General features: G+C 41.0%; 1 protein-coding gene across 1 annotated transcript; it reads left to right on the top strand.

Annotated features, from left to right (window-relative positions):
* Nucleotides 1-1,717: 1,717 nt before the first annotated feature.
* Nucleotides 1,718-27,437, top strand: CLNK (cytokine dependent hematopoietic cell linker; the record flags this gene model as incomplete). Its single annotated transcript, XM_006128176.4, has 10 exons — nt 1,718-1,791; nt 2,446-2,495; nt 7,485-7,525; nt 8,968-9,130; nt 18,272-18,375; nt 18,641-18,680; nt 21,089-21,142; nt 24,637-24,665; nt 25,177-25,196; nt 27,045-27,437. Coding segments are annotated over 10 exons (708 nt in total), but the record flags the coding sequence as incomplete, so codon positions are not given.
* Between the last annotated feature and the right edge of the window lie 126 nt (nt 27,438-27,563).

Here is a 27,563-nt window from a genome sequence, read left to right as displayed (position 1 = left end):
AGTTGGATGTGAAAATATTGAGTGGGATAATACCAGTTTTCCTTCGAGTCACTGTTCACATGCAAAACAAATTTATAGAGACTGAGGAGCTGGGAGAAAGGTCAGAAAATGAATATGAATCTCTTTAACTCTTTTTAGGCTGTGCATTGTTCCTATTATTGCTTAGAACCATATTCTAATAACCTCACTCAGGGTAAATTGCATTGTATACTCAGTATAATGCCATTGAAGTCAGTGGAACAGTGTGAAATGAGATACTTTTGGATTTATATAAGTGTGCCAGAATATGACCCTTAGTATCATGATTCTTGGCAAATTTCAGATTTTAGAACAGAAACTTTTATGTATCCATTTCATCATGAATTAATCATCATCTATTATAGCAGAATCCATCATGCTGAATTCAACTGGCATTAGTGTAAATGTCAAATGCATTTCTGTAGGTGTTTCATTGCATTTTGTCAGCAATTAAACATTAGTCAACGGACACTTAAAATTAATGCTACCCTACATTTCCTCCTCCTTAATATCTTTGATGGCCATAAATAATGTAACTTGAATCATGAATTCAAATGGGTGTCATGGTACTTTGTGTCAATGAAGGGCACTCTCATAGATACAAAATTAAGATTTCAGAATATGTGTTAGCTAGTGAGATGGCAAAGGCTGGAAAATGCTACCGTTAAGCTAAAGGCCACACACTTCCTTCTGCAGCAAAGGTGAATGGGTGCTAAATGGTATGGAAAACTCTATCATCCAAAAGGAGGGAGCAATGTTTCTGTAACATGAATCAGAGACCATAGCAAAACCTTATATAGAAAAGCTACGTTGTTGGACTCTGTAGTTCAGGTGTGAGCAAGCCAGAAAATGAGCAAGGGAAACAGCTCATCAGAAAACTGCCCTCTTGAAATCTATGGGGTTTATGTAGTGCACTAGTTGTAAGACACTTGTCCTGCAAATACGTAACTTCAAGCTTGTTATGAGGGTGCAGGTTTGAGTCATAGGTCAGTAATATTTTACCTGGGTTTCCCTGCCTTCTAGAAGAAACCTCACTCTACTGGGGTCTCAGGAGAAAGTGCAAGTGGACAGAGCACAGCAGGACAGCAGAGCCGGGAAGGCAGTTAAGAGGGCAGGAGCTTCATGTGTATGCCCTACTGTTCAGCAAGTGTCCCTCTGTCAAGAAGAACAGCCATATCATGTGAGACTAATGGTCCATCTTGCCCCGTATCCTGTCTTTTGATAGTGGCCAGTGCCAGCTGCTTTAGAGGGAATGAACAGAACAGGGCAATTTTGGGTGAGCTATCATCTGCTTTCCAGTCACAGATTCTGGCATGGAGTTTGTGACTGGGAAGCCATAGGTTTTGGTAGCTTAATTCCCTTTCCTTTCCACAAGATGCCTAATGGAATGCCTAGTGCCTAATGGAATGATGCTTCCAGGAGTTGGAATTCAGAGTTTTCTGTCACTCAGGAGTCTCCCCTGCCCCCCGTCTTTTTGCACAGGGAACAATTCGGTTCTAAATTGTTCAAAATGAAAAGCAGCAAACCAAATTCTCCCAATATGGGGGAGTGGGAAATGACCTGAGTGGAAGAAATGTCATTCATTTATACATATGATGTCCCAGATTTGAAAAACTTCTAACGTGCATAAGCCTAATTTTGCTCCCATTGCAGCTTGTTTCCAATTTATTGCTATTTTCTAATTATTTTCTGCTGAACCAGAGTCAACAGGAAAATCAAAACAAAAGAACCAACTGTTCTGAAAAACAAGACGCTAACTTTGCAAACCAATAGGTAAGTGAATTTATTATTTTTAAAGTGCTGATAAATAATCATAAGAATTTTAATATTGATGTATAGCTGCTTCAAGCATTGGCCAGCTAAAGGTCAGATGAATTCAGTGTGGTTTGAAGGAAACTCACTAAACAGGAAACCACTCAGCTGCATTTTTTTTTGACAGCTGCTGAGAGATAATACAAAGAACAGAAGATATAGGACAACTCTAAGTACAGGGCGGGGAGTTTGGAGCCCAAAGGCTTGGAGCTGACATTTTGCTAGCCCTGAGTATTTCTTAGGGTAGCTGCTTAGATGTTAAGTGATGGGGTGTGCATAAATTTATTCCTAATCCTGGCTACATCTATATTCCTGTTTTTAACAGTTGGTAGATGCTCACATACCACAGTACAGAGCCATATAACTACTGAGACAGGTAAAGAGATTTGAAGAACAAATGGTGACAGGCAGAATCATCATTCCAACAGTGGATGGTGGAGATCCGTGCATATGGATCCTCTCTGCTCATATCTTAGTGGTTCCCAGAGCTACCAAAAATGTTTTTCACTTAAATGATTAGCAGTTCCCACATCCTGTTATGCTAATTCTGAAATGAGGTTTTGATAAACTTGCTCATATTCAGGTAAGTGCATTTGTTCTCTTTTATTTCTCTAGATCTTGTCCAAACGTAAATGCAGCAAGTGAACTGAAGGTGAACCCCAGAGGTAAAATACTGTGTTACCATTTCTACCATGTTTCTTCTCAATAATATTTTTCATCCTGTTTTCTTTTTATCATACTTAATACCCTTGGCAAGAGTTTGGGATATGCAAAAAAAAACCAGAATCAGAACCTAGATGTGTTGCTATACTGTGAGAAATATACACAACTCAGGTATCAACTAATAAAGGAGGTCAAAAGCTACCTGCACATAACAAAACTGATTTTGTGTTTAACAGTTCTACAGTACGTGGAATAAGTTATCCTGATGCATATAAAATGGAGATTTAAAACAACAAACATTGGATTATTAATCAAATGGCTTGTTACTTCTAAAAAACAATGAGACTGTATAAAGCTTTTTTTAAAGTGCCATTTTATGTATATCTATCTTGCCCCATTTAGGCTCCAGTCCTATAATCAGATCTCCTAGCATGGGTCTGTGTTCCTCTGCTGAGTTTCATGGCCACAGGTGTCTGTATCATCAGATCTGACCTCAATTATCAAAATGGTTGATCACTTCTAAAACAATTGGGAGTTTGCAAAAAAAAATCCATTTTCATTTACAAAAAAAGTGAACATTTCCTATTTTTAAGGTCTTGAGCCAAATTATAAGGTGCTCTCCAGCACTTATTCCATAAAGCTTTTTTGCACCTGTTTAACATTAAGTAGGCACTTAAGACACATTGAGTTATGGGCAAAATTTTGGCTCCACTGTAATCAGTGAGGAAAATTCCCACTGAAATCCACAAGCCCCAGATTTCACCCCATGACTTTAAAGGAGCATACTTAATGAAAAGAATGTGTGCAAGTGCTTTGCTGGCTTAAAGGCTCGATTAACCAAACACGTGCTCTAGATGTAAAGCCAGTATCCCACATTTATTGTACAACATGTACATCTTGCACACTCACACATAAAGGACTGTTTGCTAAAATGTGAACATCCACTATCCCCTTACTTTTTACTTTAAAATAGCATCATAAGGCTTTTTTTTTTTTTTTTTTTTTTTGATAGAGGATTTTACAAGGCATATTAGGTCTAAAGGGCCTCGTTCAGCTGCACCTGTAGATAATCTGCCATAAGGAATCCAGACAACTCCAAAGGGAGCTGATGAGGCAAGGAGAAAGGCCTACCTTGGAAATTCCTAAGGTGGGATGTTGCATCAGCAGTAGTCCCTTTGGGGAAAGCAGGAGCTCAGGCAGGTTAAAGATGCAATTAGTATATTTTTTTCATTACCATTTGCTGCAGATTTGCAAAGCTTGTACTACAGAAAAGGGGGAGGAAGTAGCCCAGAAAGGGCAGCCTTAAAGTGCTCTTGCGAGCCCAACCTTGGTAAATGTCACAGAGCATGGGCTCCTCTAACAGCCTGCAACTGTATTAGGGAGGAAGTGACTCCCCCTAACCACTAGATGATGCTTCCAACAAGCACCAGCCATCAGAGGGGGAAATGGTTCAAGAACCAACTCAGATAAAATAAAACCAACCTGTCTGGCGGTTTCAGAGATGTGTTCTCTTTCAATTCACTTCCAAGTAGCCATGTGGCCACATCACAGCAAAACCTTAGTACAGCTAGCATGTATTGGCATTTTCCTGCTCCTTTCCCTAGTCCCTAAGAGGTGCCCAGATACATGAGATAGGCAATTTCATGGAATTTCCAGATAAACTACAAACTGCATAAGAGAACAATCCCCTTTAAAAAAAGGCAGCCCAATTTTGTATATTAAAGGGGTTTGGAGAGACTAAGCCTTTGAAAGTTGAGCTGCTCATTAAAACACAACATCTGTCTGAGATCACTATTAGAACCATAATGAAATCATTGGCTTTTCAAAAACCTTTTTGCCTATGTCTACACTTGCGGCTTCTTGCGCAAGTACAGCCGTTCTTACGCAAGAATCTGCAGAGCATCCACACTGCCCACCAGCTCTTGCACAAGGAAATTTACAGTACAGCGTGGTAAGAGAGGGCTTCTTGCGCAAGCGCTATGCTCTTCTTTATCAAGTGTAAGCCCTCTTGCGCAGGAGCTCTTGCGCAAGAGGGCAGTGTGGACGCTTGGCAGGAATTTCTTGCGCAAGAAAGCCCTGTGGCTAAAATGGCCATCAGAGCTTTCTTGCGCAAGAGAACACCCACACGGCCATGGGCGCTCTTGCACAAAAGCACAGCTCATACATGGCAGTGTGGATGTTTTCTTGCACAAGAACCCTTGCGCAAGAAGCCACCAGTGTAGACATAGCTCCAGTGTTGAAGTCCATGAATGTGAATTCAGACCCTGTGAACTCTATTTTAATTAGTGTGACCACAGAATCAAAATTGTCTCTGCTTTCTCATTTAAAGTAAAAAGGCAATTTGGATACTTTGTACTAATGTACAATATGGTATTCCATTGCTCCTTGATCTACACCAATGTTTCTCAAAAGAACACAACCTCCATGGGAGGTCATCAGGTGTTGAGAATTTTATTCTAATCTAAAGCAAAGAAGTCTGAGAAGTTTGTCCAATGTACATAGCAATGTCCAATGTACATAGCAGACGGACACTTTCGGCACGATAGCATAAATTATATTTCTGGATTTCTAGCTGGTTATACTAGAGAATGTGGCCAATAATGTGGATCTACATGACTCATTTCCTGTCATGCAGAGGGTGTTCAACTTGGAACTCAATGAACAGAAAGTAATTTTTTTTATAATTTGAAATAGAAAACAAAAGAGTGAAACTTTAAAGCACTGGTTTGTTTTCAGCATTATGTTTGTAGAGCCTGGTTCACCTCTAACTTATTTTGGGGTAAATCAGGACTAACTGCAATGAGGTCAAAGGAGCTATAGTAGTAAACTGGTGTAAGTCAGAGGAGAGTCAGGCCCATAGTTTGCAGCAATCCATTTCCCCTACCCTGTGAATGACTTATAAAGAGAGATAACAGATACCGTACAACTGAACATTTATTGCCATCTGCTGGGCCACACAAAACTGTGCAATATTTTGTTGCTGGGATCATGTTCTACATCTAACTTACAGAAGAAAAATTATGCATAAAAGGGTTCTTTTATGTTATATTTTGGTCAGTTTTAACTAGAATGAGCACAAAGAGGTACATAACACAATACATTTAAAATGAGAGTGTGCATATGTATCAAGCTATATTCAAAAATCAAAATTATTTTTACTACTTTGATCATATTGCCCCTTTTCAGTGACTCCTGTGGGAGGGCTGGCTGCTCAAAAATTTGAAAATCCAGCCACATAGGAGAGGAAGGATATTCCAGTAGTTAAGGGACTCGGGAATGCTAATTCATTGCTTTTCCCCAGACTTCCTGTGTGATCTTGCACAAGTCAGGATCTTTATGGCTCAGTGCCCAAAGTAATGGGAATTATGCTGCCTCTTTACTTCACAAGAGTGTTGTGAAAATAAATACACTGAAAACGGTGAGGAGAACTGGTTGGGAATTTTTCAACAAAATGTTAACAATTCTGGGTTGGGGGAGGGGAGAAGGTTTGGTTTGGTATTTTTTCCATTTGTTTGTTTGTTTGTAAACTGGTTGTGAAACCACTTTTTAATGAAATTCCCAACTTGAAAAATATATGTTCTGAAAGTGTCAAAACATTTTATCTTGCTATTTTCAAAAAGAAAAACTCAATTTTTCTGATGTGAAATGTTTACTTTAGAAATTTAAGCCAGAGTATAAAGAAGATGAAGGAAAAAAGTTGACAAAATGAAATACTTCAAAATTATCAAAAGGAAACATTTCTGATGCCCCTGAGCCAAACAAATTGTTTTGTTTTTTCAAGTTCATGGACAGTTGAGATTTCAACATTTTTGTCCAGATTTGAGAGAGGAAGAAATTTTGAGCTCCCCAAAATATCCCTGGTATAAGAATGTTCTAAGCTCTGTGAGGTGCTGAGATGCTGTGATGATGGGGACCAAAAAACTACCTACGATATTGTCATTTATGGATTGCTTAGGCACTCAGTTTCAGGCATCCATTTGAAAAAAAATCTTAACCTTAATAGCCTCTGTACAAATGAATTAAGTGTGGGTTTGAGGGTCTATGAGAGCCTTTCCTTACTAATGTACCTAATCCTGGCAGCCATCATTTTTCACTATGGGTGTGTCTAGACTACAGGGTTTTTCGAAAAAGTAGTTTTTCAAAAAAACTTTACCTGCATCTAGACTGCAGCCGCGTTCTTTCAAAAGTAAATCGAAAGAACGCAGCAGTTTTTTTGATGGTGGTAAACCTCATTCTACGAGGAATAATGGCTTTTTTTGAAAGTACTCTTTCGAAAAAAGGCACTATTGAATGCAAACTGTGCTTTTTTGAAAGATAGCATCTAGACTTTCTTTCGAAAAAGCGGCTCGCTTTTTCAAAAAGTCTGCTTGTAGTCTAGACACTCTCTTTCGAAAGAGGCTTGTAGTCTAGACGTAGCCTATGTGAGCTAGGTGGATATTTTCTGTATATTATACAGTAACTAAGTTCTGTTCATTTTAATAATGTACTAAATAAGGGTACGTCTAAACTACATGCCTCCGTCGACGGAGGCATGTAGATTTGTGTATTCGAAAAAGGGAAATGAAGCGGCGATTAAAATAATCGTGGCTTCATTTAAATTTACATGGCTGCCGCACTCATTTGTCGGCTCAGCACGCTAGTCTGGACGCTCCCCTGCCGACATCAAAGACCTTTGTCGGCAGCCCCGGTAAACCTCATCCCACGAGGAATAACGGGGCTGCCGACAAAGGGCTTTGATGTCGGCAGGGGAGCATCTAGACTAGCGCGCTGAGCCGACAAACAGCTAATCAGCTGTTTGTCAGCTCAGCGTGGCAGCCATGTAAATTTAAATAAAGCGGCGATTATTTAAATAGCCGCTTCATTTCCCTTTGCCTATCTGTCTAATCTACATGCCTCCATCGACGGAGGCATGTAGTCTAGACACAGCCTAACATATCAATCTTATATGCAGAATATATAATACTTGTAATCTTTTTTACCACTTTTTTTAGAAGACAAGAGCAGAAATATTCCTGGGAAGACATATAATTTTGTAAGTACTTTTCCTTTCTCTCTAAAATGTTGTTTTACTTTCACTTAAGTGAAATTTAAAATTGTCACCTGCTATAATGAAAACTGTCATTTCTGCCTGAGCACATGAAATGTAGACTGCAACTTTCAAAAGTGCTTGGTGTTGGTGTAACTCTGCTCCTGCTGGAATCCTGGAAAACTTTAAATTGACTTCAGTGAGAGCAGGATTAGTCCAATGACTGCTTTTGAAAATACCATGAGTAGGATTCATTTTCCTGTATATAGTTATGTTCTGTTGGAACTACAGCATCATTGTATATAGAACAGTCATTCAGTATCAAATCTTCAAATATGTAACACTCATGTGTTTTCTGGTATGTAACTGTGTATTAAAATCAGCATGGAAAATGGTTATTTCCAGTTAGGCTAGGAACTTCTGAAGCTGGGTTACAGGAGCAGACTTCTCAGCAGCCTGATTCTGTTTTACTTCTGATTGACAAATCACTCTGAAGTCAATAAAAATTGGGAGAAAACAATAATTGCAAGACCATGTGCTATAACTAGATAATGAGTACCCAAGTAGTGCCAACAGGAGAAATGGACAAATAAAAACATTGCAGTAAACTTTAATTCAAATTTGAAAGCTGATTTCAGTTTTACCATTCAGTAATATTCACCACCCTTTCTTGTTTACTTGGGCACAGATGACTGGCTAATGCAAGCACTCAGGACTCAAATACTTGAATATTTATTAACCAAAAGGGACTTTTAAAGTGACATTATTTTAAAATGTTCAGTGTTATGAGCTGGTTAATTATATAAATCAGTAATGTTCAGATTCACAGAACCCAAGGTTAGAAATGCTCTGCCATTAAGCTATACCATCTGTGACAATTTTTGTTCTATTCTCTAGCTTGATGAGTTATATAACCAAATAGCTTAGCACAAATGACACATTGAAAATATTACAGTGGTGGGTTTTTTTTAATGTGCTTTGCTGGTGAAGTTACACTGTGTGTAACATTTTCAAAAGTCTCTAAGTATCTTAGAAACCAGCTGCCCATTTCCAAAGTGACTTAGGCACTAGAGGAGACTTCTCAAGGCACCAATGGTACTCAACAAAAATTGGTAAGATTAATAAGATTCCTAACTGCTATTTTTGCCTTTGAAAATCTCCCTGTTAGGAGTCTGAATCCTACTAACTTTCAAATTTAAGTTAAATTCTAAACTACAGCCAGAAACTGTTCTGCACCAGTGTGCAGTCTTTCATCTTCACCCCTTCAACAGCTGAACAAAACTCCCAGTTCACAGTTTACAGGAATGCAATGTCAGAAGTCGGCCAAACCCCATCCAACTCAGTTGTTCACAGAACTCAGTAGAATCATTCAAGTCAATGGCATTCACTTTGTCCAGCCCTGAAGTTAGCTCTGCACTGTATTACCTGAATTTCTTTATTTTGCCTAGAATAAAGACTTTGCAAAAACGAGGGAAGAAGAATCAGAACATTCGTGCTATATATCTGATGAAGAACAGCATCCCTATGATACTGTAAAGACTTCCAGCTTGGAGGCCATGCACTCTTTGAAAATTTCGCCTGCCAAACCCATACAAGAATCAGGGTATTTAGGTAATTTATTTCTGTGCTAAACCAGAACTGAGTCTTTGGGCTAAGTGAGGAAACCAGATTGTGCTTAGTCTGGTTATTTTTAAAAATGTTTAGAACAAGTGTTCCACCAAATAAAGACATAGAAAAGAAAGAAAATGTATGATTTTCCAAGATAATCAATTTGCATATCAATAAATGTAACATTATATTAAGGGCACCTATTGCACCTTTCAGGAATAGGCATTTTGTTTTAATTTCCCATGGGTTGTTCATAGGGAAATTCTGTATTTTAATCAAGCCACTGATTTGTTTTATAGAGGTTGTATTCAAGTTTCATTTTATTTTAGCACTTCTATGTAATGCATTATTTGAAACAAGCCACTGTCAAATTTGGTGTAAAGAAAGTTTGTCCCTACTGGTCAAGATAGTCAACGCTAATAATAAAAATCTAGAGATGTTAACACCACCAAAAAAGAGAGAGACGCACACAGAAATATCTTAAATCTAATTAAAAATACTAAAATAAAATCCACAACAGCAAATGAGAGAGGTTTGTGTGAGATAAGGGCCTGATTCATTTCCCACTGAAACCAAAGTTTTTCCACTGTTTTCAATGGGATTTTGATTGAACACAATCAAATTATTGAACTCATTTTTCCTCAGATTCCTTAGCATGTGTGAACTCAGGGATGGACTAGGCTGTGTTCTAAAAAAAGCTTTATTTAGAAACCTGAAATAGCAGCACTCAAATGCTCAATTAAAACTTTATTTCCCCACTGCCTGACAATGAGGACATTTCTGTTCAGAACCCTATGGTAAGCATCCTCTGGTGCTTATCTAAGAGCACCCTAGAGTATAGTTACTGCCTAGGGAAAACCATGCAAATCTTGACTGATGGGTCCAAAGAAAAGCATGTTAAGCAATTGGACAGCTATTTTTATTCATTTATGACCTGTAGCTTTCACCTACCAGAAATGAGCCTGAAAATGCATTTCAGAAATAAACTTTTGTGTTCATGTCTTATTCTGCAACCTTTTATAGGCAATTAAAATATACATTTAAAGTTAATGACTCAGCAAATGAACTGATTCAGAAAAACATGCTCGTGTACATGGATGTGTATCAACATGTAGGCATGTTTTACCCAAGCAGCAGAGGGCATAATTAGAATCAAATGTAAATTCTGGGAAGGCATCCTGTTATACTCTCTGAATAAATGATAACAAACAAGAATATAGGCTGTGGGAGGATATTGTCAAGGACAGCAGTTTAGGGAGAATATATCCAAAAAACAACTGTCTGGCACGGAAAGGTTTCTAACCATCTTTTATTGCTACTGTATTGCAGAGGATTTTAAGAAAATAGGTCAAGTTTGTTATCCTGAGTTAGAATGTGGGGAGGACTTGACAAAGACACCATGGGGGAATTCTTCCCATAGGGCATAGGATGGAGCTCGCGCTCTTTTCCCTAAAGAGTTGGCCTATAAACACAGATCTCTTAGGATTTTCAAGATAGCCTTTGGCTATCTTGGAGGCTTTTTTCTCAGGCCAGGGCCGGATTAAGGCATGGGCTAGCCAGGCAGCTGCCCGGGGCACCAACCTATGGGGGGCGCCTAATGGCAGTTGTAAGGGGCGCTCAGTGCCCCTGATCGCTGCCATCATCCGCCATGCACCCGGCTCCCGGATCGAGGGCTACAGCAGCTCCCAGAGGCCACCCTCCAGTGGCTGCCTGGGGCGGGGGCCACATTAACGCCCACAGCGCCAGCCAGTAGCACCCTTCCCTCCGCGGCCACGGAGCCCTGCACGGCCAGGCTTGGCTCGCCCCAGGCGGCCCCGGGCTGTGCGCCAGCAGCAGTAGCCGGGCTGGGCCAGGCCAGGCTGGGCACATGCTTCCTGCCACCGCCAGCTCCGTACACCCTCCCCCACGCGGTGGCGTGGGGACGGGGCCGCGCATGTGCCCTCCCCCAACCCAGGGCGCAATTAAACTGTCTGCCTGGGGCGCCGGAATGGCTCAGTCCGGCCCTGTCTCAGGCTATGTCTACAGTACAAGGTTTTTGCACAAAAACAACACGTTTTTGTGCAAAAAAAAAAATACAGTAAATCGACAGGACAGAGGGCTTTTACTGATAAGAGTTATTCCTTTCCCCATGAGGAATAACTCCTTTTTGCGCTACAGCTCCTGTGCAAAACGTGTGTGTGGATGCCCTGCAGGGGTTTCTTGTGCAAAAAGAGCCTATCAGAAAAAGCTCTGTGAGTGGCCATCAAAGCTTTCTCGCGCAAGAATGTCCATGCAGTGTGGACGCTCTTACGCAAAAGCACATCACATTTGTGATGCAGTTTTGCGGTGTGGATGTGGTTTTGCCCAAGAAGTTTTTGTGCAAGAATTCTTCCGCAAAAAGCTTCTTGCACAAAAACCCTGCAGTGTAAACATAGCCTCACAGTAACATCTCTGGGCCAGAAAGACACCACACTTCACTCTGTGGCAGTGGAGCTGGGCTTGCAGGGACTCAGCTGGCCACTGTTATGTAGCTCAGGAAACCCCTACTTTCAGGGGGAATTCCCTAATTTAGAGGCTTCACAACAAGAACGATAGAGTCTGGGAATTTATCACTTTTCCCCAATAATATTTGGGGAGCCACAACCCTGTGTATCCCTCACAACCCTGACCACGCCCAACTTGGATAATGCCCCATGGAAATTCCTTTGTTGTTACCCGCACAATTTTCCTTATCCCTTCCACACTTTAGGGAAACACACCTTTACCCAATTCTTAGGACTCAAGGTGCAACCCTATTAAACACCTACCCTTTCCCAATTCCTGGGGCTCAGGCTGTAACTTCCTGTGGGTCTGCAGGATCTTTTGCCACTGAAAGAGCCTTACACAATAATATTCTTATTCTCTATTTATTGACAATTACCAAGCAAGCAGAGTACACATACTAAGCACATAGTGTCATGCTCACCAATCCTGGTAAAGACAGGCATCCCTGTTGGCCAGGCAAAGTCTGTCTCTCTGAATCCTAGCTGTTGCACGTCATGGTCATGCAGAGGAGTCCTGGCAGCTCTAGTCTTAGGCTGTGTCTTGGATGCGAGTTCTTCTTCCAGGTCTTCCCTCCTTCGTCTTCTTGCTGTTCCTTTCTTCCTTTCCTCTTTTCCTTCCTCTTTACCATTTTCTGCTACTCACAAACAGGGAGGAACCAATAGGGGAAATAGATGTGGGTGGCAACCTGGGAAGCAGTGATCATGAGATGTCAAGTTCAGGATCCTGTCAAAAGGAAGAAACGAGAGCAGTAAAATACACACCTTGGACTTCAGAAAAACAGAGAACTGATGAGCAGGATCCCTGGGATGCTAACATGAAGGGGAAAGGAGTCCAGGAGAGCTGGCAGTATTTTAAAGAAGCCTTATTAAAAGGCACAGGAAGAAACCATCCCAATGCGCAGTAAGAAAAGCAAATATGGTAGGCGACCAGATTGGTTTACTGGGAAAATCCTTGGTGAGCTTAAACACAAAAAGAAAGCTTACAAGAAATGGATGATTAGGGAGGAGTATAAATATATTGCTCGAGAATGCAGGGGAGTAATCAGGAAGGCAAAAGCACAATTGGAATTGCAGCTGGCAAGGGATCAGAAGGGTAACAAGAAAGGTTTCTATAGGCACGTTAGCAATAAGAGGGTGATCAAAGAGGGTGTGGGGCTCTTACTGGATGAGGGAGGTAACCTAGTGACAGATGATGTGCGAAAAGCTGAAGTACTCAATGCTTTTTTGCCTCTGTCTTCACAGACAAGGTCAGCTCCCAGACTACTGCACTAGGCAAAGCAGTATGGGAAGGAGGTGGGTAGCCCCCAGTGAAGAAAGAACAGGTTAAGAACTATTCAGAAAAGCTAGACATACACAAATCCATGGGTCTGGATTTAATGCATCCGAGGGTACTGAGGGAGTTGGCAAATGTCATTGCAGAGCCTTTGGCTATTATCTTTGAAAACTCATGGAGATCGGGAGAGATCCCGGATGATTGGAAAAAGGCAAATGTAGTGCCCATCTTTAAAAAAGGGAAGAACAACAATCCAGGGAAATATAGACCAGTCACCCTTACCTCAGTCCCCAGAAAAATCATGGAGGGGATCCTCAACTAATCCATTTTAAAGTATTTGGAAGAAGGGAATGTGATCAGGAATAGTTAACATGGATTCACCAAGGGCAAGTCATGTCTCACCCATCTAATTAGCTTCTATGATGAGGTAACTGGCTCTGTGGACATGGGAAAGTCAGTGAATGTGATATATCTTGACTTTAGCAAAGCTTTTGATATGGTCTCCCACAATATTCTTGCCAGAAAGTTAAGGAAATATGTATTAGATAAATGGACTGTAAGATGAATAGAAAGCTGGCTAGATTGTCAGGCCCAAAGGGTAGTGATCAACAGCTCGATGTCAGATTGGCAGTCAGTTTTGTTCAACATCTTTATTAATGACCTGGATGAGGGGATGGATTGCACCCTCAGCAAATTTGCAGATGACACTAAGCTAGGGGGAGAGGTAAATATGTCGGAAGGCAGGGATAGGGTCCAGTGTGACCTAGACAGATTAGAGGATTGGGCCAAATGAAATCTGATGAGGTGCAACAAGGACAAGTGCAGAGTCCTGCACTTGGGACAGAAGAATCCCAAGCATTGTTACAGGCTGGGGACCAACTGGCTAAGTAGCAGTTCTGCAGAAAAGGATCTGGGGATTACAGTTGATGAGAAGCTGGATATGAGTCAACAGTGTGCCCTTGTAGCCAAGAAGGCTAATGGTGCATTAGAAGGAGCATTGCCAGCAGCTCTAGAGAAGTGATTATTCCCCTTTATTTTGCACTGGTGAAGTCACATCTGGAGTTCTGCATCCACTTCTGGCCCCCCACTACAGAAAGGATGTGGACACATTGGAGAGGGTCCATCGGAGGGCAACCAAAATGATAAGTGGACTGGAGTACATGACCTATGAGGAGAGACAGAGGGTTTTGGCCTTATTTAGTCTGCAGAAGAGAAGAGTGAGGGGGGATTTGATAGTAGCTTTCAACTTCCTGATTCCTCAAGGTTCCAAAGAGGATGGAGAGAGACTGTCCTCAGTTGTGAAAGATGGTAAAACAAGGAGCAATGGTCTCATATTACAGTGGGGAGGGGGATAGGTTGGATATTAGGAAAAACCATTTCACCAGAAGGGTGGTAAAGCACTGGATGGGTTACCTAGGGAGGTGGTAGAATCTCTATGCCTAGAGGTTTTAAAGACTTGGCTTGATAAAGCCCTGGCTGGGATGATTTAGTTGGGATTGGTCCTACTTTGGGCAGGGGGCTGGACTCAATGACCTCGTGAGGTCTCTTCCAGCTCTATGCTTCCCTCTGGTCTCCTTCTTGGACCCCAGTTTATATAGTGAAATTTGAGTCCTGCTTACCAATACTTTAACTAATTATTTTAGCAAAATTTTACTAACCAATCATAACATACTGTAACATAATTACCTAACCAATCATACCCCACCTTAGTTGATTTACACTTAGCAAAATTAATTATACAGCAGACAGAAACAGTTACAAACCAGGCAGAAATTACACACGCACACACAATAGGAAAGCCAGGGCAATAATCATAGAATGAGGATTCCACAACCTCAACCATTGATCAACAGTTTCTTGCCAGATGAAATGCTGTTATACTAAGTTTCTCTACCTATCTTGATATCTATTTCTTTATCTGGTGACAGTGGGTGCCATTAGGACAGGATCTCCTTCTAACAGCCTGGTGTGACACTATTTTCATGCAATTTAGATGGAATGTGAATATATGACTTCAAGCTTTACAGCTAATGGCTGCTGCTCTTCAGTCTGGCTGCAGAGGAAGGCTTTAGGCCTTCCATTATGGCTACAGGCCTTCCAATATGACTGCAGAAAAACCATATTGTTACACTGTAGAGTCCTAGAAAGTGGGGTGGGGAGTTGTAGAAATAGCTGACACCATTTTCAATAAAGAGGAGTCAGATCCATTCCTGAGGGGATCACCTCCATGTGCCAATGTCATAGGAGGACAGGGTTGGAACTAATTGCATGAGTAAGATGAGCAGAGAAATCTGTAGGATTTGCATATCATGTATTGATCCTGAACCAGCATTTTTCTGTCCTCTCATGTCCTCCAATGATGTTTCAAATGACTGTTCCACTGAATTCAGTGAAATGCCTTAGACATATTGCTAAATATACCCAGGCACGCAACCATCATGAAGTAGTTAACAAACGCATGCTATTTAACAGTTGTAGGTAGTACATTACCAGTGATGTTTTGGAATGATGAGGTTGTAGTACGCTATAGATGGATATAAGACTTGACAAAGCTTGACCTGAATCTATCCCACCTATCAAAGCATACTAACATTAAATTGCTTATGTAGTGTTGATTTTTAAAAAGGACTCCAGAAGCAACCCTGGCAATTACTAGCCAGTGGACTTAACTTAAGTACCAGCAAAACTGGTAGAAATTATAGTAAAGAATAGAGTTGCCAGGCAAATGTGATTTATAAGATAAGAGTCTGTGGGTACCTCTACACTTGCTCCCTAGTTCGAGCTAGGGATGCAAATGTAGGTGACCGAAATTGCTAATGGAGGAGGGATTTAAATATCCCGTGCTTCATTAGTATGATCTCGCCAGCGCGTTACTCCGCTCAACAACTGATTCGAACCAGGAAGTGCGTGCCGGGACACGTTACTTTGAACCAAACCCCTTAGAGTAACATTAGTTCAAACCAAGGGCTTTGGTTCGAACTAACACATCCCGGCGCGCACTTCCTGGTACGAAGCAGCTGTTGAGCGAAGTAACACACAGGCGAGATCACGCTAATGAAGCGCAGGATATTTAAATCCCCGCTTCATTAGCAATTTTGGTCATCTACATTTGCATCCGTAGCTCGAACTACGGAGCAAGTGTAGACGTACCCAGAGTGACTTTTATCAGGGGAAATCATGCTTCACCATTCTATTAACAATAATGCAAATTGTGGAAATGGCAGAAGGGCTTACTGACTCTTGTTTCAATTTTCACCAAAAAGTTTAGTAGCAATTGGATATTTAATTTAATGAATATCAGTGAAAATGAGGTAGGAGCAGAAGTGAAAATAGGGAAAGACAAGGTAAAATTTATTTAAGGAACCAAGGGCCCATGGTCACCAAGGGCCCCGCACACGAGGTGCAGGCACCACTCCCAGCCCCAGTCCTGAGCCTCCTCCCCCTTCCCTCTCCCTCATGGTCCCCTCCCAGGGGAGAGTGTCACTGGAGTCTTGTAAGAAACTCTCCCTAAGAACCTCATGGATTTGCACAGCCCCCTGATGGGCCTGCCAGATAGCAGCCATTTATGGCTGCTCATAGGCCCTGCTGATCCAGTCAGCCTTGGCCCTCCACCCTAGCAGGAAAGTCTCCCCTTTCTTTTCACAAAGGTTGTGGAAGACACGGCATGCCACTGCCACCTGGGGAAAATTCTGGTTACCGAAGTCCAGCCGAGTGAGGTAGCAGCAGAACAACTCCTTGAGATGCCTGAAGGTGCCCTCCACCACAATACAGGACCTGTTGAGCTTGGCATTAAAATTTTCCTTGGCATCCGGTGTAGGGTTTCATGAGCCAGTATGTCCATGTCCCTGACCCTGATGGTAGTCGGGGAAAAAGGTGCTGGCATGCAGCTTCTGGAACAGACATGTGTGTCATGCGAATTCACCAATCACCCAACGTAGATGTCAGTGAACTGGCCACGGTGGTCAAGGAGGGCCTGCAGGACCATCAAAAAATACCTCTTCCCATTGATGTACTCAGATTCCTGGTGGCCGGGGGACCAATTGTGGATGTGGGTGCCATCAATAGCCCCCAACCTCGCAGTTGGGGAAGCCCATACCAGCAAAACCAGCGATTATGGGGTCGACATCACCAAGGTTGATGACTCTGCGCAGCAGGATGGTGTTGATGGCCCTCACCACCTGTAGATAGCGACAGAGAATTGCAGGGGTGCCAGGGCACTCGGGAGGCTTCCAAGCCCCACCTCCCTTCCCCCCCCCCCCCCACACACACACACCAGGATCAACCCCGACATGCCCCGTCCTCTGTCAGGGCTTTGTGAATGTGAGATTGAAAAAACTCCCTGGGAGGGAGCTACCACCACCATCCTTAGGGAACCCCACACCAGCTGCTCAGTTCACCAACCTCCTGGGACAATAGAATGAGAGCACCATACCTGCATGACCACAGTCCTGACGGTTGATCTCCCCATGCCTAACTGATTCCCAATGGATCAGTAGCCATCCAACATAGCGAGCTTTGAGATAGCGACGGTGACCCACTTCTGGAGTGGGATGGCAGGTCTCATATGGGTATTCTATCACCAGAGGGCAGGGGCGAGCCACTCACATAGCTCCAGAAAAGGTGTTCTTCCACATACAGAAATTCTGGAGCCACTGCTGGTTGTCCTACCATTCTAGGACAATCCAATCCTACCAGTCGGAGCTGGTGTGCAGTTAGAAGTGGCAGTGCACGATGTGCAGGGGAGGGCACGTAGGGTTGATCTGTATGAGCAATTTGTGGAGAGAGATAAGGAATTGCCCCACAAGGAGCAGGGGTCCTGTTCCTGCAGGGCCAGGAAGGCAGTCCACAGAAACTACAGCAGGAGGTGCACCAAGACAAATAAGAGCCGTTGACTGTTAGGAAGCAGGTCCAGCTCCAGAGAGGTGAGGTATCTGCACGGGCATCCACAGCAGGCAGAGAAAAGGCTTTGCTGTCCCTTGAGGAAGTAGGCAAAGAAGAAAAGCCTGAAACAAGACTGTACGGGGGGGTGCCTTTAAGCACAAGCCTCAGGCAGCAGTTCCAGGAAGTAACTGCTGTCCTGATGCCCTGCCTGAAGTGCTTCTGGGAGGCCTTAAATACTAATCAGCATCCAATGAGTGTAGACGCTCTATTTCAAAATAGCTCAGTGCTATTTTGATTGGCATTTGTTGTGTAAATGTGCTGTTTCAAAATAAACATTTCAAAATAGCTTATTTCGGAATAAGCGTGCAGTGTAAACATGCCCTTAGACAGAGGATACTGGACAACATGGTCCACGGTTTATTTCAGTATGGCAGCTCTTATGTACTCTGTATTTTTCCTTTTTCACAGATGTACGTTATTTAGGAGATTCAGCGACTACTCAGATATCTAGAAACACTAAATCCTCTGTTACCATCCAGCAAAAGTCCTCTCACTCCCCTCGAGACTTAGGTGTAAGTAAAGAGCATTCACAAATATACTTCCTTCTCTTTTCCTGTACCACTAAGTGCTATACAAAGCCATGGAAGTTGCATAGCTAAAGCCTTGGGCATCATTTTTAAATCAGTGTGATTCAATGTTAAGTCCCATATTTTAGTCTGGGTTTTCCTTCACCTTGCCAGATGCGATCTTGTTGTGTCAGGAACAGCAGACTTTAATCAGTTGTATATTCATTATTACTGACCAATATCACAGCTAAATATTTTATATTATTTACAGGAAAGCAGATATGAGGAGAGCAGAGTCCCTAATGTTAAAGGTACAATAAAAAACTTGTTTTGCAATTAGATTATGAAAAATACCATTTCTTACTTTCTGAAAATATGGGAAAGAATAAAATAAATCAAGGAAGAACAAATAAAAGAACTATATTTTTTCAAAATATCAAGTCACTTTAAAATTCACCTTATTACAACCGAGAATCCAACTTCAACTCAGTAATGCTGAAGTAATCATTTTCATGAGGGGATATGGTATGCCTTTTAGCTCTACATTCCTCAGGAATAGGCCACCCTTTGTAAAAATCAGATTCTCTCTCTTCAATTATGAAGAAGAAATGTAAGGGGGAATTGTTATATCATTTTATAGAGAGATAGAGTGATTCAGAGACAGAGAGAAGTGGCAGGGCTGCTGTTGAGCAATTACAGGTGCACTGGAGTCACTCCCAATTTCAGCTAGAGCAAGTGGGATCAGAATCTGGTTCTTTGTGTGGCTACCTAGCTAACAACATCCATTTTACTAGATACACAGATCTTTAAGTGTAATGTCACCAGAAGAGGCTGCTATTAAAGACTAAGTATTTGTCAATATTTACCATGCACTACTGCCTGATGATATCAGAGTATCTCCACAGTTTAGAATATAATAGCGGTTCTAATGGTCTGGCAATCCTTGACAAATTTCAATGGCTTTCAGTTTAACACTAACACTTTCTGTATCTTATTGCAAATTTTCATAATTCTGAGACACTTGTAAATGCATCCTCTGATGATTTCTTTCCTAAGAGGTTATTATCACCAGACACTTATATCATTTTACATATATTTAAGGAAATGGCCAGCTCTTAGAGCCTTTAATTTGCAATTTTACTCTGTCACAGTATTAAATTTGTATTTAATTTGTTTAAAATAAAAAATATTTCCAAATGAAGTATTGTGACCTTATTGAAGCTCTTCAAGGATGAAATGATATTTCTAGCTAAATCATCCTTAATTTTTTTAAAAAGTACAAATCTGTTAACTGTGTAAATGCTGATAATTACACAAACACTATCTACAATATGCTCTTTCAGAACTAAAAATAAAGTCTAGTTTGATCATTTTCTCTGTTAAGTATTGTGATAAATAGGGGGGTGCTGGCCTTTTCTGAACATCCCAGTATTCAGTGACTAAAGGGTTAAACTTAGGTAGCTAGGAAATGTTGGCAGGGAGCCAGGAGAGCCAATGGGAGAAGGTATTGAGATTTGAATTGGAAGATATACCTGCCTACTGTTGTTTTTTGTGTGAGTTTTAAGCCAGAAGTTGGGGGGGGGGAGATTAATTTAACCAGGCAGAATTACAATGCCTACAAAGAATACTGGGAATGGAAATGGACTGGACCTTAAAGCACAGATCGTGAGTAGATAGGGAAATGTTTATTTAGATGTGATCAGGTTATTTTCTTTGTTTTGCTGTTTGGTTAAACTTATCCATATTAAGTCCATGTACTCCCCCCACACCACACACTGTACTTTAAGATGTATCCCAGGGTATGTCTACAGTACCCCGCTAGTTCGAACTAGTGGGGTAATGTATGCATACCGAACGTGCAAATGAAGCCCAGGATTTGAATTTCCCGGGCTTCATTTGCATAAGCCGGCCGGCGCCATTTTTAAATGCCGGCTTGTTCGAACCCCGTGCCGCGCGGCTACACGCGGCACGGGCTAGATAGTTCGAACTAGCAAGCCATTCCGAACTATCTGTACGTCTCGTTCCGAACAGATAGTTCGAACTAGCAAGCCATTCCGAACTATCTAGCCCGTGCCGCGTGTAGCCGCGCGGCACGGGGTTCGAACAAGCCGGCATTTAAAAATGGCGCCGGCCGGCTTATGCAAATGAAGCCCGGGAAATTCAAATCCCGGGCTTCATTTGCACATTCGGTATGCATACATTACCCTGCTAGTTTGAACTAGCGGGGTAGTGTAGACATACCCCTAGGGATGTAATTTTCTCTGTGTTTTTAAATTATTTAAAAACACCTGGCTCAGTTGCTTTAAAACACCTAGCAACCAAGTATATCTTTTTGTTGTTAATAAAATCACCTTTTTCAAAATGATGATTTGATTTCTTAAGTCCTGGAAGGTAATAGAAGATCTGTGTATGTATGCCTAAGACTGAGAGGTCAGCTATCAGAGATTGCAGTTTTTCTCCTCTTCCTGGATTCAAAAAGAAAGGGTTTTTTCATTTGGTGGTGGCAGCTACCTCCTAAGGCGAGGGAATCTGTGACCTTGGGGAACTTTTAAGCAGAATTCTATAGAGGCAAGGTATTTTTAAGCTCTCTTGTGGGTCCCCATCTGTTGCACTGGTGGAACAGCCTTGACAAGTATAAAGACTGAGCTTAAGACAATAGTGGAGACACAATGAAAAAAAATCATCAATGCTGAAACAAAATGTATTCTCTCTCTTTTAGGTCCTGCTATAAAACGGAGCACTAAGCCAAAAGTACTTTCTGCTGAAGTCACAAGTAAGCCAGAGGTGTACAAAATAAAATTTACAAAAGAGAAAAATAAACAAATCAACTACCCTTTAAGAGCAAATACTGATGTAGCTCAAATGAAAATCAAATGAATGCTATGTCAGGGAACTTGTCTATTGACCTGATCCAAAACTTACTGAAGTTGAGAGAGAAACTCCCATTGACTTCACTCAGCTTTGGAACAGACTCCCCATCAGTGTTTCCCATAAGCTGGGCGCTTGTGCAGCCACTCACTGAGATTCAAATGCCAACCAGCTGATTAGCAGAGCACCCACAACTAGTTTTTTGTTTCTACTGGTGGTGCACATTCACATATGCCTTGGTGCACATAAAAAGTATATTTCATATATGGATGGGAAAGATATAAGATGGATTTCTCCTCTGCCCATTTTGTGTGGAGATAAACACCTACACCTCCTGACTCTGAAATGGGGGGATTCTCGGTTGTGGATCTCTAGCAGAGAGAGACACCTTCCTACAACCTGGACTTGGATGCATATCTCGGGGAGGGGAGGCTTAGCATATACCCCTCTTATTGACATTATCTCCATTGGCTATCTTGGGCAGCTCCCCACCTAGTATGATGGCTTTTGTGAATCACATTCTAAGGCACCTAGTTCTCTGTATTCCTTGTATAGGGAAACTAGGAGCCTAGCCCAGGCTTTGTGGGTGCAAATATTTTTTAAAGATCTCTGAGTGCCTACCTGCATCTTTAGAAACCTAAACAGTGTCGAAAATATATCCCTTCTAAATTCCATTATGTTTAGGCTCCTAAGTCTCCTAGGTATTTTGAAAATGTTAACCCACATTTGCCAAGAAAAGTATTTAGCTAATGCTTCCATGAGATATGTGATGATGACATAAAATAAGAAAGGGTACGTCTACACTAGCCCCCTAGATCGATCTAGGGAGGCTAATGAGGGCGACCGAAATTACAAATCAAGCCTGGGATTTAAATATCCCACACTTGATTTGCATGTTCCCATCTGGTCGCCATTTTTAGAAATTGACTAGCCTGAAGTAACTGCCTGCATCTACACACGGCAGTGAAATGGGATTCCGATTTAAAGCCTTAATTCAAATTAGCTGGTATTCCTCCTGCAAAGAGATTTACGAGCTAATTCGATTTAGGGCTTTAAATCGGAATCCCGTTTCACTGCCACGTGTAGACGTGGGCAGTTACTTCAGGCTAGTCAGTTTCTAAAATGGCGACTGGCCAGGAACATGCAAATCAAGTGCAGAATATTTAAATCTCAGGCTTGATTTGTAATTTCAGTCGCCCTCATTAGCCTCCCTAGATCAATCTAGGGGGCTAGTGTAGACGTACCCTTAGTGTGGACAGACTAGGATTAGAGCAGGTGTCTTAAAACATATTTGTAAAGCACTTTCTAAACGTATGGCACATATATAGGACTACATTATGATTTTTAATTAACAATAGTATCTGCACAATTATAGAAACTGTCTTCTCGATATTCATATTTCTGCTTGATGCAATTAAACCAGTGGCCCACAAGATGGCATAAGGGATTTATCTGCACAAATCTTGCACCATTATTTTGTCAATTTCATTGTACAACTGTTAAATATTTAACCTATAATTACTTTAGTTCAGAATAACTTATGGTTCACTGCTTGCAAGATAAGTTAACATCTATTATGTTTCATTTTTGTTTACTTATTTTGGTTCATGGAGCTTTATGGGGAACAATGCTATGTTTATTTTTAAAAGGAGATAAAACTGCAACATTGATTTAAATACAGTTATTTAAATGTTTGAAGAAAACTTGATTAAAGAATGAAGAAAATGCAAAAACCGTATTACAGGCAAAACATTGTAATAATGAAGTCAGGATTTGACTTCACACAAAATGAATGCCAGACAACTTCATGACTATAACCAAAATATAATCTATGAACTGGTTTCGAAATGCTAATATTAATGCTAAATATTTTAAATAAAAGCTGTGTAGTTAAATCACATTTTAGTCCCAATCTCACACCAATTTTTTGTGAAAAAAATATTTTATATAGTGCTTGTGTAGTTAAATCAAATTTTAGTTCCAATGTCACACCAACTTTCATGAAACAATTGTGAGATGACAAAAAAATAAAGTTTTTCCTCTTCTTAACTATGTTTTTTCCTTAGTTAGTACATGTAATAAACTGCTGTTTGTGAGTGTTGCTAAAGAGAATTGGTCTGGACCCAATCAAAAAGGGCATGTCTATACAAGGAAACTATTTTGAAATAACTAAAAATCAATGTAATAACTCCAGAAATAACAAAATCGAAATAGTATGTCCCCACTATGGGGAAGCCTTGAAATTAGTCCGAGGCAGGCTCCATTAATGTGGACGTGCTACCTCGAGTTAGAGCCCCAGGAAACACTGAGGAGCTCTTATTTCGAATTAGTTATTTTGAAATAATAGCAGCAGCAGAGCATCCACACTAATGCTATTTTGAAATAACTATTTTTAAATAAGCTTTATTCCTCGAGGAAAGCAGGAATACAGATTTTGAAATAACCAATTCACTATTTTGAAATAACAGGCTTGGAAGTTTGGACACTCCATTTATTATTTTGAAATAAGGGAGGTTATTTCAAAATAACTCCCTAGCATAGACCACAGCAAAAAGAAATGATGTCCCAGTTCTAATTATTGGCATGGCAATTCCCTGACTATATTTGCTTCTATATAGCTGGTCTCTTATATGGAGATAAGCATTAAGGATTGAGAATGGAAATATAGGGTGCGCTTGAAATCCATATAGTAGTGTGCACTATGATCCTTTTCTGGCCCCAAAGTGCAATGCAAAGGTGAAAGCATGGGTGGTGGGTAATGGAGGCAAGGGAAGCCAGTGCCTTCCAGAAACTATGTACTCTGGCTACCTGGGATGGCTAGGGCCACAGCACAGCAGCCAGACACCCCAGCTGTCAATTGGGCTTCAGGACTGAGATTGGGCAGGATTTGGCTCCCTGGGGATTATTTAAATCCCCGCTTCATTAGCAATTTCGGTTGCCTACATTTGCATCCCTAGCTTGAACTAGGGAGCAAGTGTAGACATACCCTGAGAGGATACTGAACAGTCTAGCCTTCTGTGTAGATTATGAATTTGCCTTTATGTCCAGACAGGGCATAAGAACCACCCCTTAAACCTTTGTGTACTACCTGCAGCTTGCATTTGGGTGCTGTGCCTCCCCGTTACTGCCTCAAACTTGCAATCCATTGATAAGAGTAGGAATATTGTAGCATCAACAGCATTAAGCTCCTGAAGCAAGCATAGGAACTATACTTGAGGTTCTAAATGCCTTCAAGGCTGTTCCTGAAGTAACTCATTTTACAACTTCAGGACTGTGTCCAAAGACCAAGGCTAGCCTCTCTCTCTTGCTTGTAGTGTTGAACAAACAAACTACAGGCTTGCTTCTTAAGTACATAGGCAGCACTCCATTGACATTTATTTTAATCATCTCTATATTTAGGAGAAAAAGAAAAAGTAATTGAATCTCAGGTAAGGATAATTTCAATAATAATTTTATTTCAAGTCTTTATTTTTCATTGAAAAAACATTCACAGTATTAGGTGCTTGATTTTGAAAAGTAGAGTCAATTTTTGCAGGCACCACTTTGTGCACCACAAATAATTATATCTAAAAATGTTGCTTTTTTGATGTCTGCACCTGTAAGTATGATTGCTGCACCTGTAGATTATGCCTTTGTCAATCCAACTACATCTGCAAATCACACCTGCAAACATTTAGTCATGTGCTTGAACTGTCTGACATCATAGTAATTAACAGCAGGTTTACATATTTGCATTCCAAAAAATAGAAGCTGTCTTCAAAACCTTTTTAAAAAAATCAGGCTTTTTGTAGTATCTAGATATTTTCCGTGTGTTATGCAGAAATAAAGACTTAAAGAACTGAATGTGAAGTTTGGTGCTTATGAAGCCTAAACATAATTCATTTATCCTCCTCCTCCTATAAAGAAAAAGTCATGTGTTTTATGTTTCATCTCTTTCAGCACCCTTTGCCCCCTCCAAGGTAAGTGTACTCTAAGAGAACTTGCATGCATTTCCTAAATAGCTTATTTGGGGTTGGTTAAATAAAGGCATGATAAATAAACCAGTCTACAAGTCCACCCTGATTAATCATGTCAATAAGATGTTTGGAAGTGAATTTACAGGTACCATTGACCAGTCCTACATTCTAAACCTAAATTGGGTGCCAGGCCAGACAAAGAATTAAGCATAGAAGCTTTGTATCTAGAGCCCAGTACTGCATCATTGAAATTGATGGGATGTTTGCCATTGACTTCAACATGAGGGGCTCGTCTACACTGGCCCCTTTTCCGGAAGGGGCATGTAAATTTCACCTATCGTAGTAGGGAAATCCGCGGGGGATTTAAATATCCCCCGCGGCATTTAAATAAAAATGTCCGCCGCTTTTTTCCGGCTTTTAAAAAAGCAGGAAAAGAGCATCTACACTGGCCCCGATCCTCCGGAAAAAGCACCCTTTTCCGGAGGCTCTTATTCCTACTTTGAAGTTGGTAGTGGGTAAAGCAAATTAATATAAGGAAAATGTTAATCGTCATTAAAACATGATATTGTTACTAGGGGCATCATCCAGCAATTATGGAAGTCAACAGGAATCTTTCTATTGACTTAAGCTGGAGCTGGATCAGATCCCAGGTTTCCTGAGTAGGGGCCTTATACTGCTCGGGCTCGTCTACACTGGCCCCTTTTCCGGAAGGGGCATGTAAATTTCACCAGTCGTCGTAGGGAAATCCGCGGGGGATTTAAATATCCCCCGCGGCATTTAAATAAAAATGTCCGCCGCTTTTTTCCGGCTTTTAAAAAAGCCGGAAAAGAGCATCTACACTGGCCCCGATCCTCCGGAAAAAGCACCCTTTTCCGGAGGCTCTTATTCCTACTTATTTCCGCTTTTTTAAAAGCCGGAAAAAAGCGGCGGACATTTTTATTTAAATGCCGCGGGGGATATTTAAATCCCCCGCGGATTTCCCTACGGCGATAGGTGAAATTTACATGCCCCTTCCGGAAAAGGGGCCAGTGTAGACGAGCCCGAGCAGTATAAGGCCCCTACTCAGGAAACCTGGGATCTGATCCAGCTCCAGCTTAAGTCAATAGAAAGATTCCTGTTGACTTCCATAATTGCTGGATGATGCCCCTAGTAACAATATCATGTTTTAATGACGATTAACATTTTCCTTATATTAATTTGCTTTACCCACTACCAACCTGAATCCTGCTCTCGTGAAACTTCAGTGGGAATTTTGTACCTACTTTCATAAGAACTCCACTAATATAAAACAATTTGTTCTCTTGTTACTTTCCCTTGTTGATCCTTTTATCTTTATCTAAGATTAACAACTCTCATAAATAAAATATACTTTTACAAGGACTACCCAATTAATTTTACTACACATATAGTGAATGTCATTAAAATAGGTTTGCAAACAATTTGTATTTCTGCAGTATTCATAATCTTCCTTAATTAAAGGGAATACAATAAATACTACAACAAATTTATATACTCTCAAAGTTAAAGTTGTAGAAAGGTAGTGATTTCACCATTCAAAACTGTTTAAAGGTGAGTATATTTATTACTGTGTGTGCTGTGGTAGTGTTGAGAATCCATCATGGAGTGGGACCTCACTGTCCTAGGCCCTGTATTGTGTCCTGTGCATGTAATGGTAGTGTTGCATCTATAGGACATTACTAAGATCAGAGCCGTACTGAGCAAAGCGGTATCCAAATATATAAGAGGAGTTAGTCCTAATAAAATCTCAGTGTGAAACCTGCAATTACAAGACTACTTTGTGCCCTGTATACATCCTAATATTTCTTTAAATTCAATTTTTTTTTACTTTAGGCCTCTTCAGACACTTCCAAAGAAATATCAGCCACTTCCACCAGAACCAGAAGTAAGCAGCCAGCTCTCACACACAAGGAATACATTTAGTCAGACTCACACCTTTCCAATGTCAGCAAAGAACATCAGGTAATGGTTACCAAGTATGTTTGTTTCATTTTCTGTTCACCTTGCCAAATTAAAAATGTTGACTCTCAGATATATTGTGTAAGAAAGCTCTGAAAGTTTGAAATGGACCAAAATATGAAACATGGCACCCTGACTGTATTACAGAAAACGCGGCCCCTCTCTCTCTTTCACACACACACACACACACACACACACACACACACACACACACACACCAAAGAGTAGCTTGTGTTTTTTGTGTTTAGTTTAATCTAATGCTAACACTAAAAATAGAGCCCTTAAAAAAGATGGATTTTTTAATAAAATTTGTCCCAATTTTTTCATTGAAATTTGGAAATGTTCCAACCATCTCTAAATAAAAATAATTGTACTTGGGAACCCAGTGGCATG

Source organism: Pelodiscus sinensis, chromosome 4, assembly GCF_052426305.1.
Source record: "Pelodiscus sinensis isolate ZL-2025 chromosome 4, ASM5242630v1, whole genome shotgun sequence".
In the NCBI taxonomy this organism is placed as follows: domain Eukaryota; kingdom Metazoa; phylum Chordata; order Testudines; family Trionychidae; genus Pelodiscus; species Pelodiscus sinensis.
Note: the sequence above shows the minus strand (reverse complement) of the source record. Positions and strands in the feature narration are given on the sequence as shown.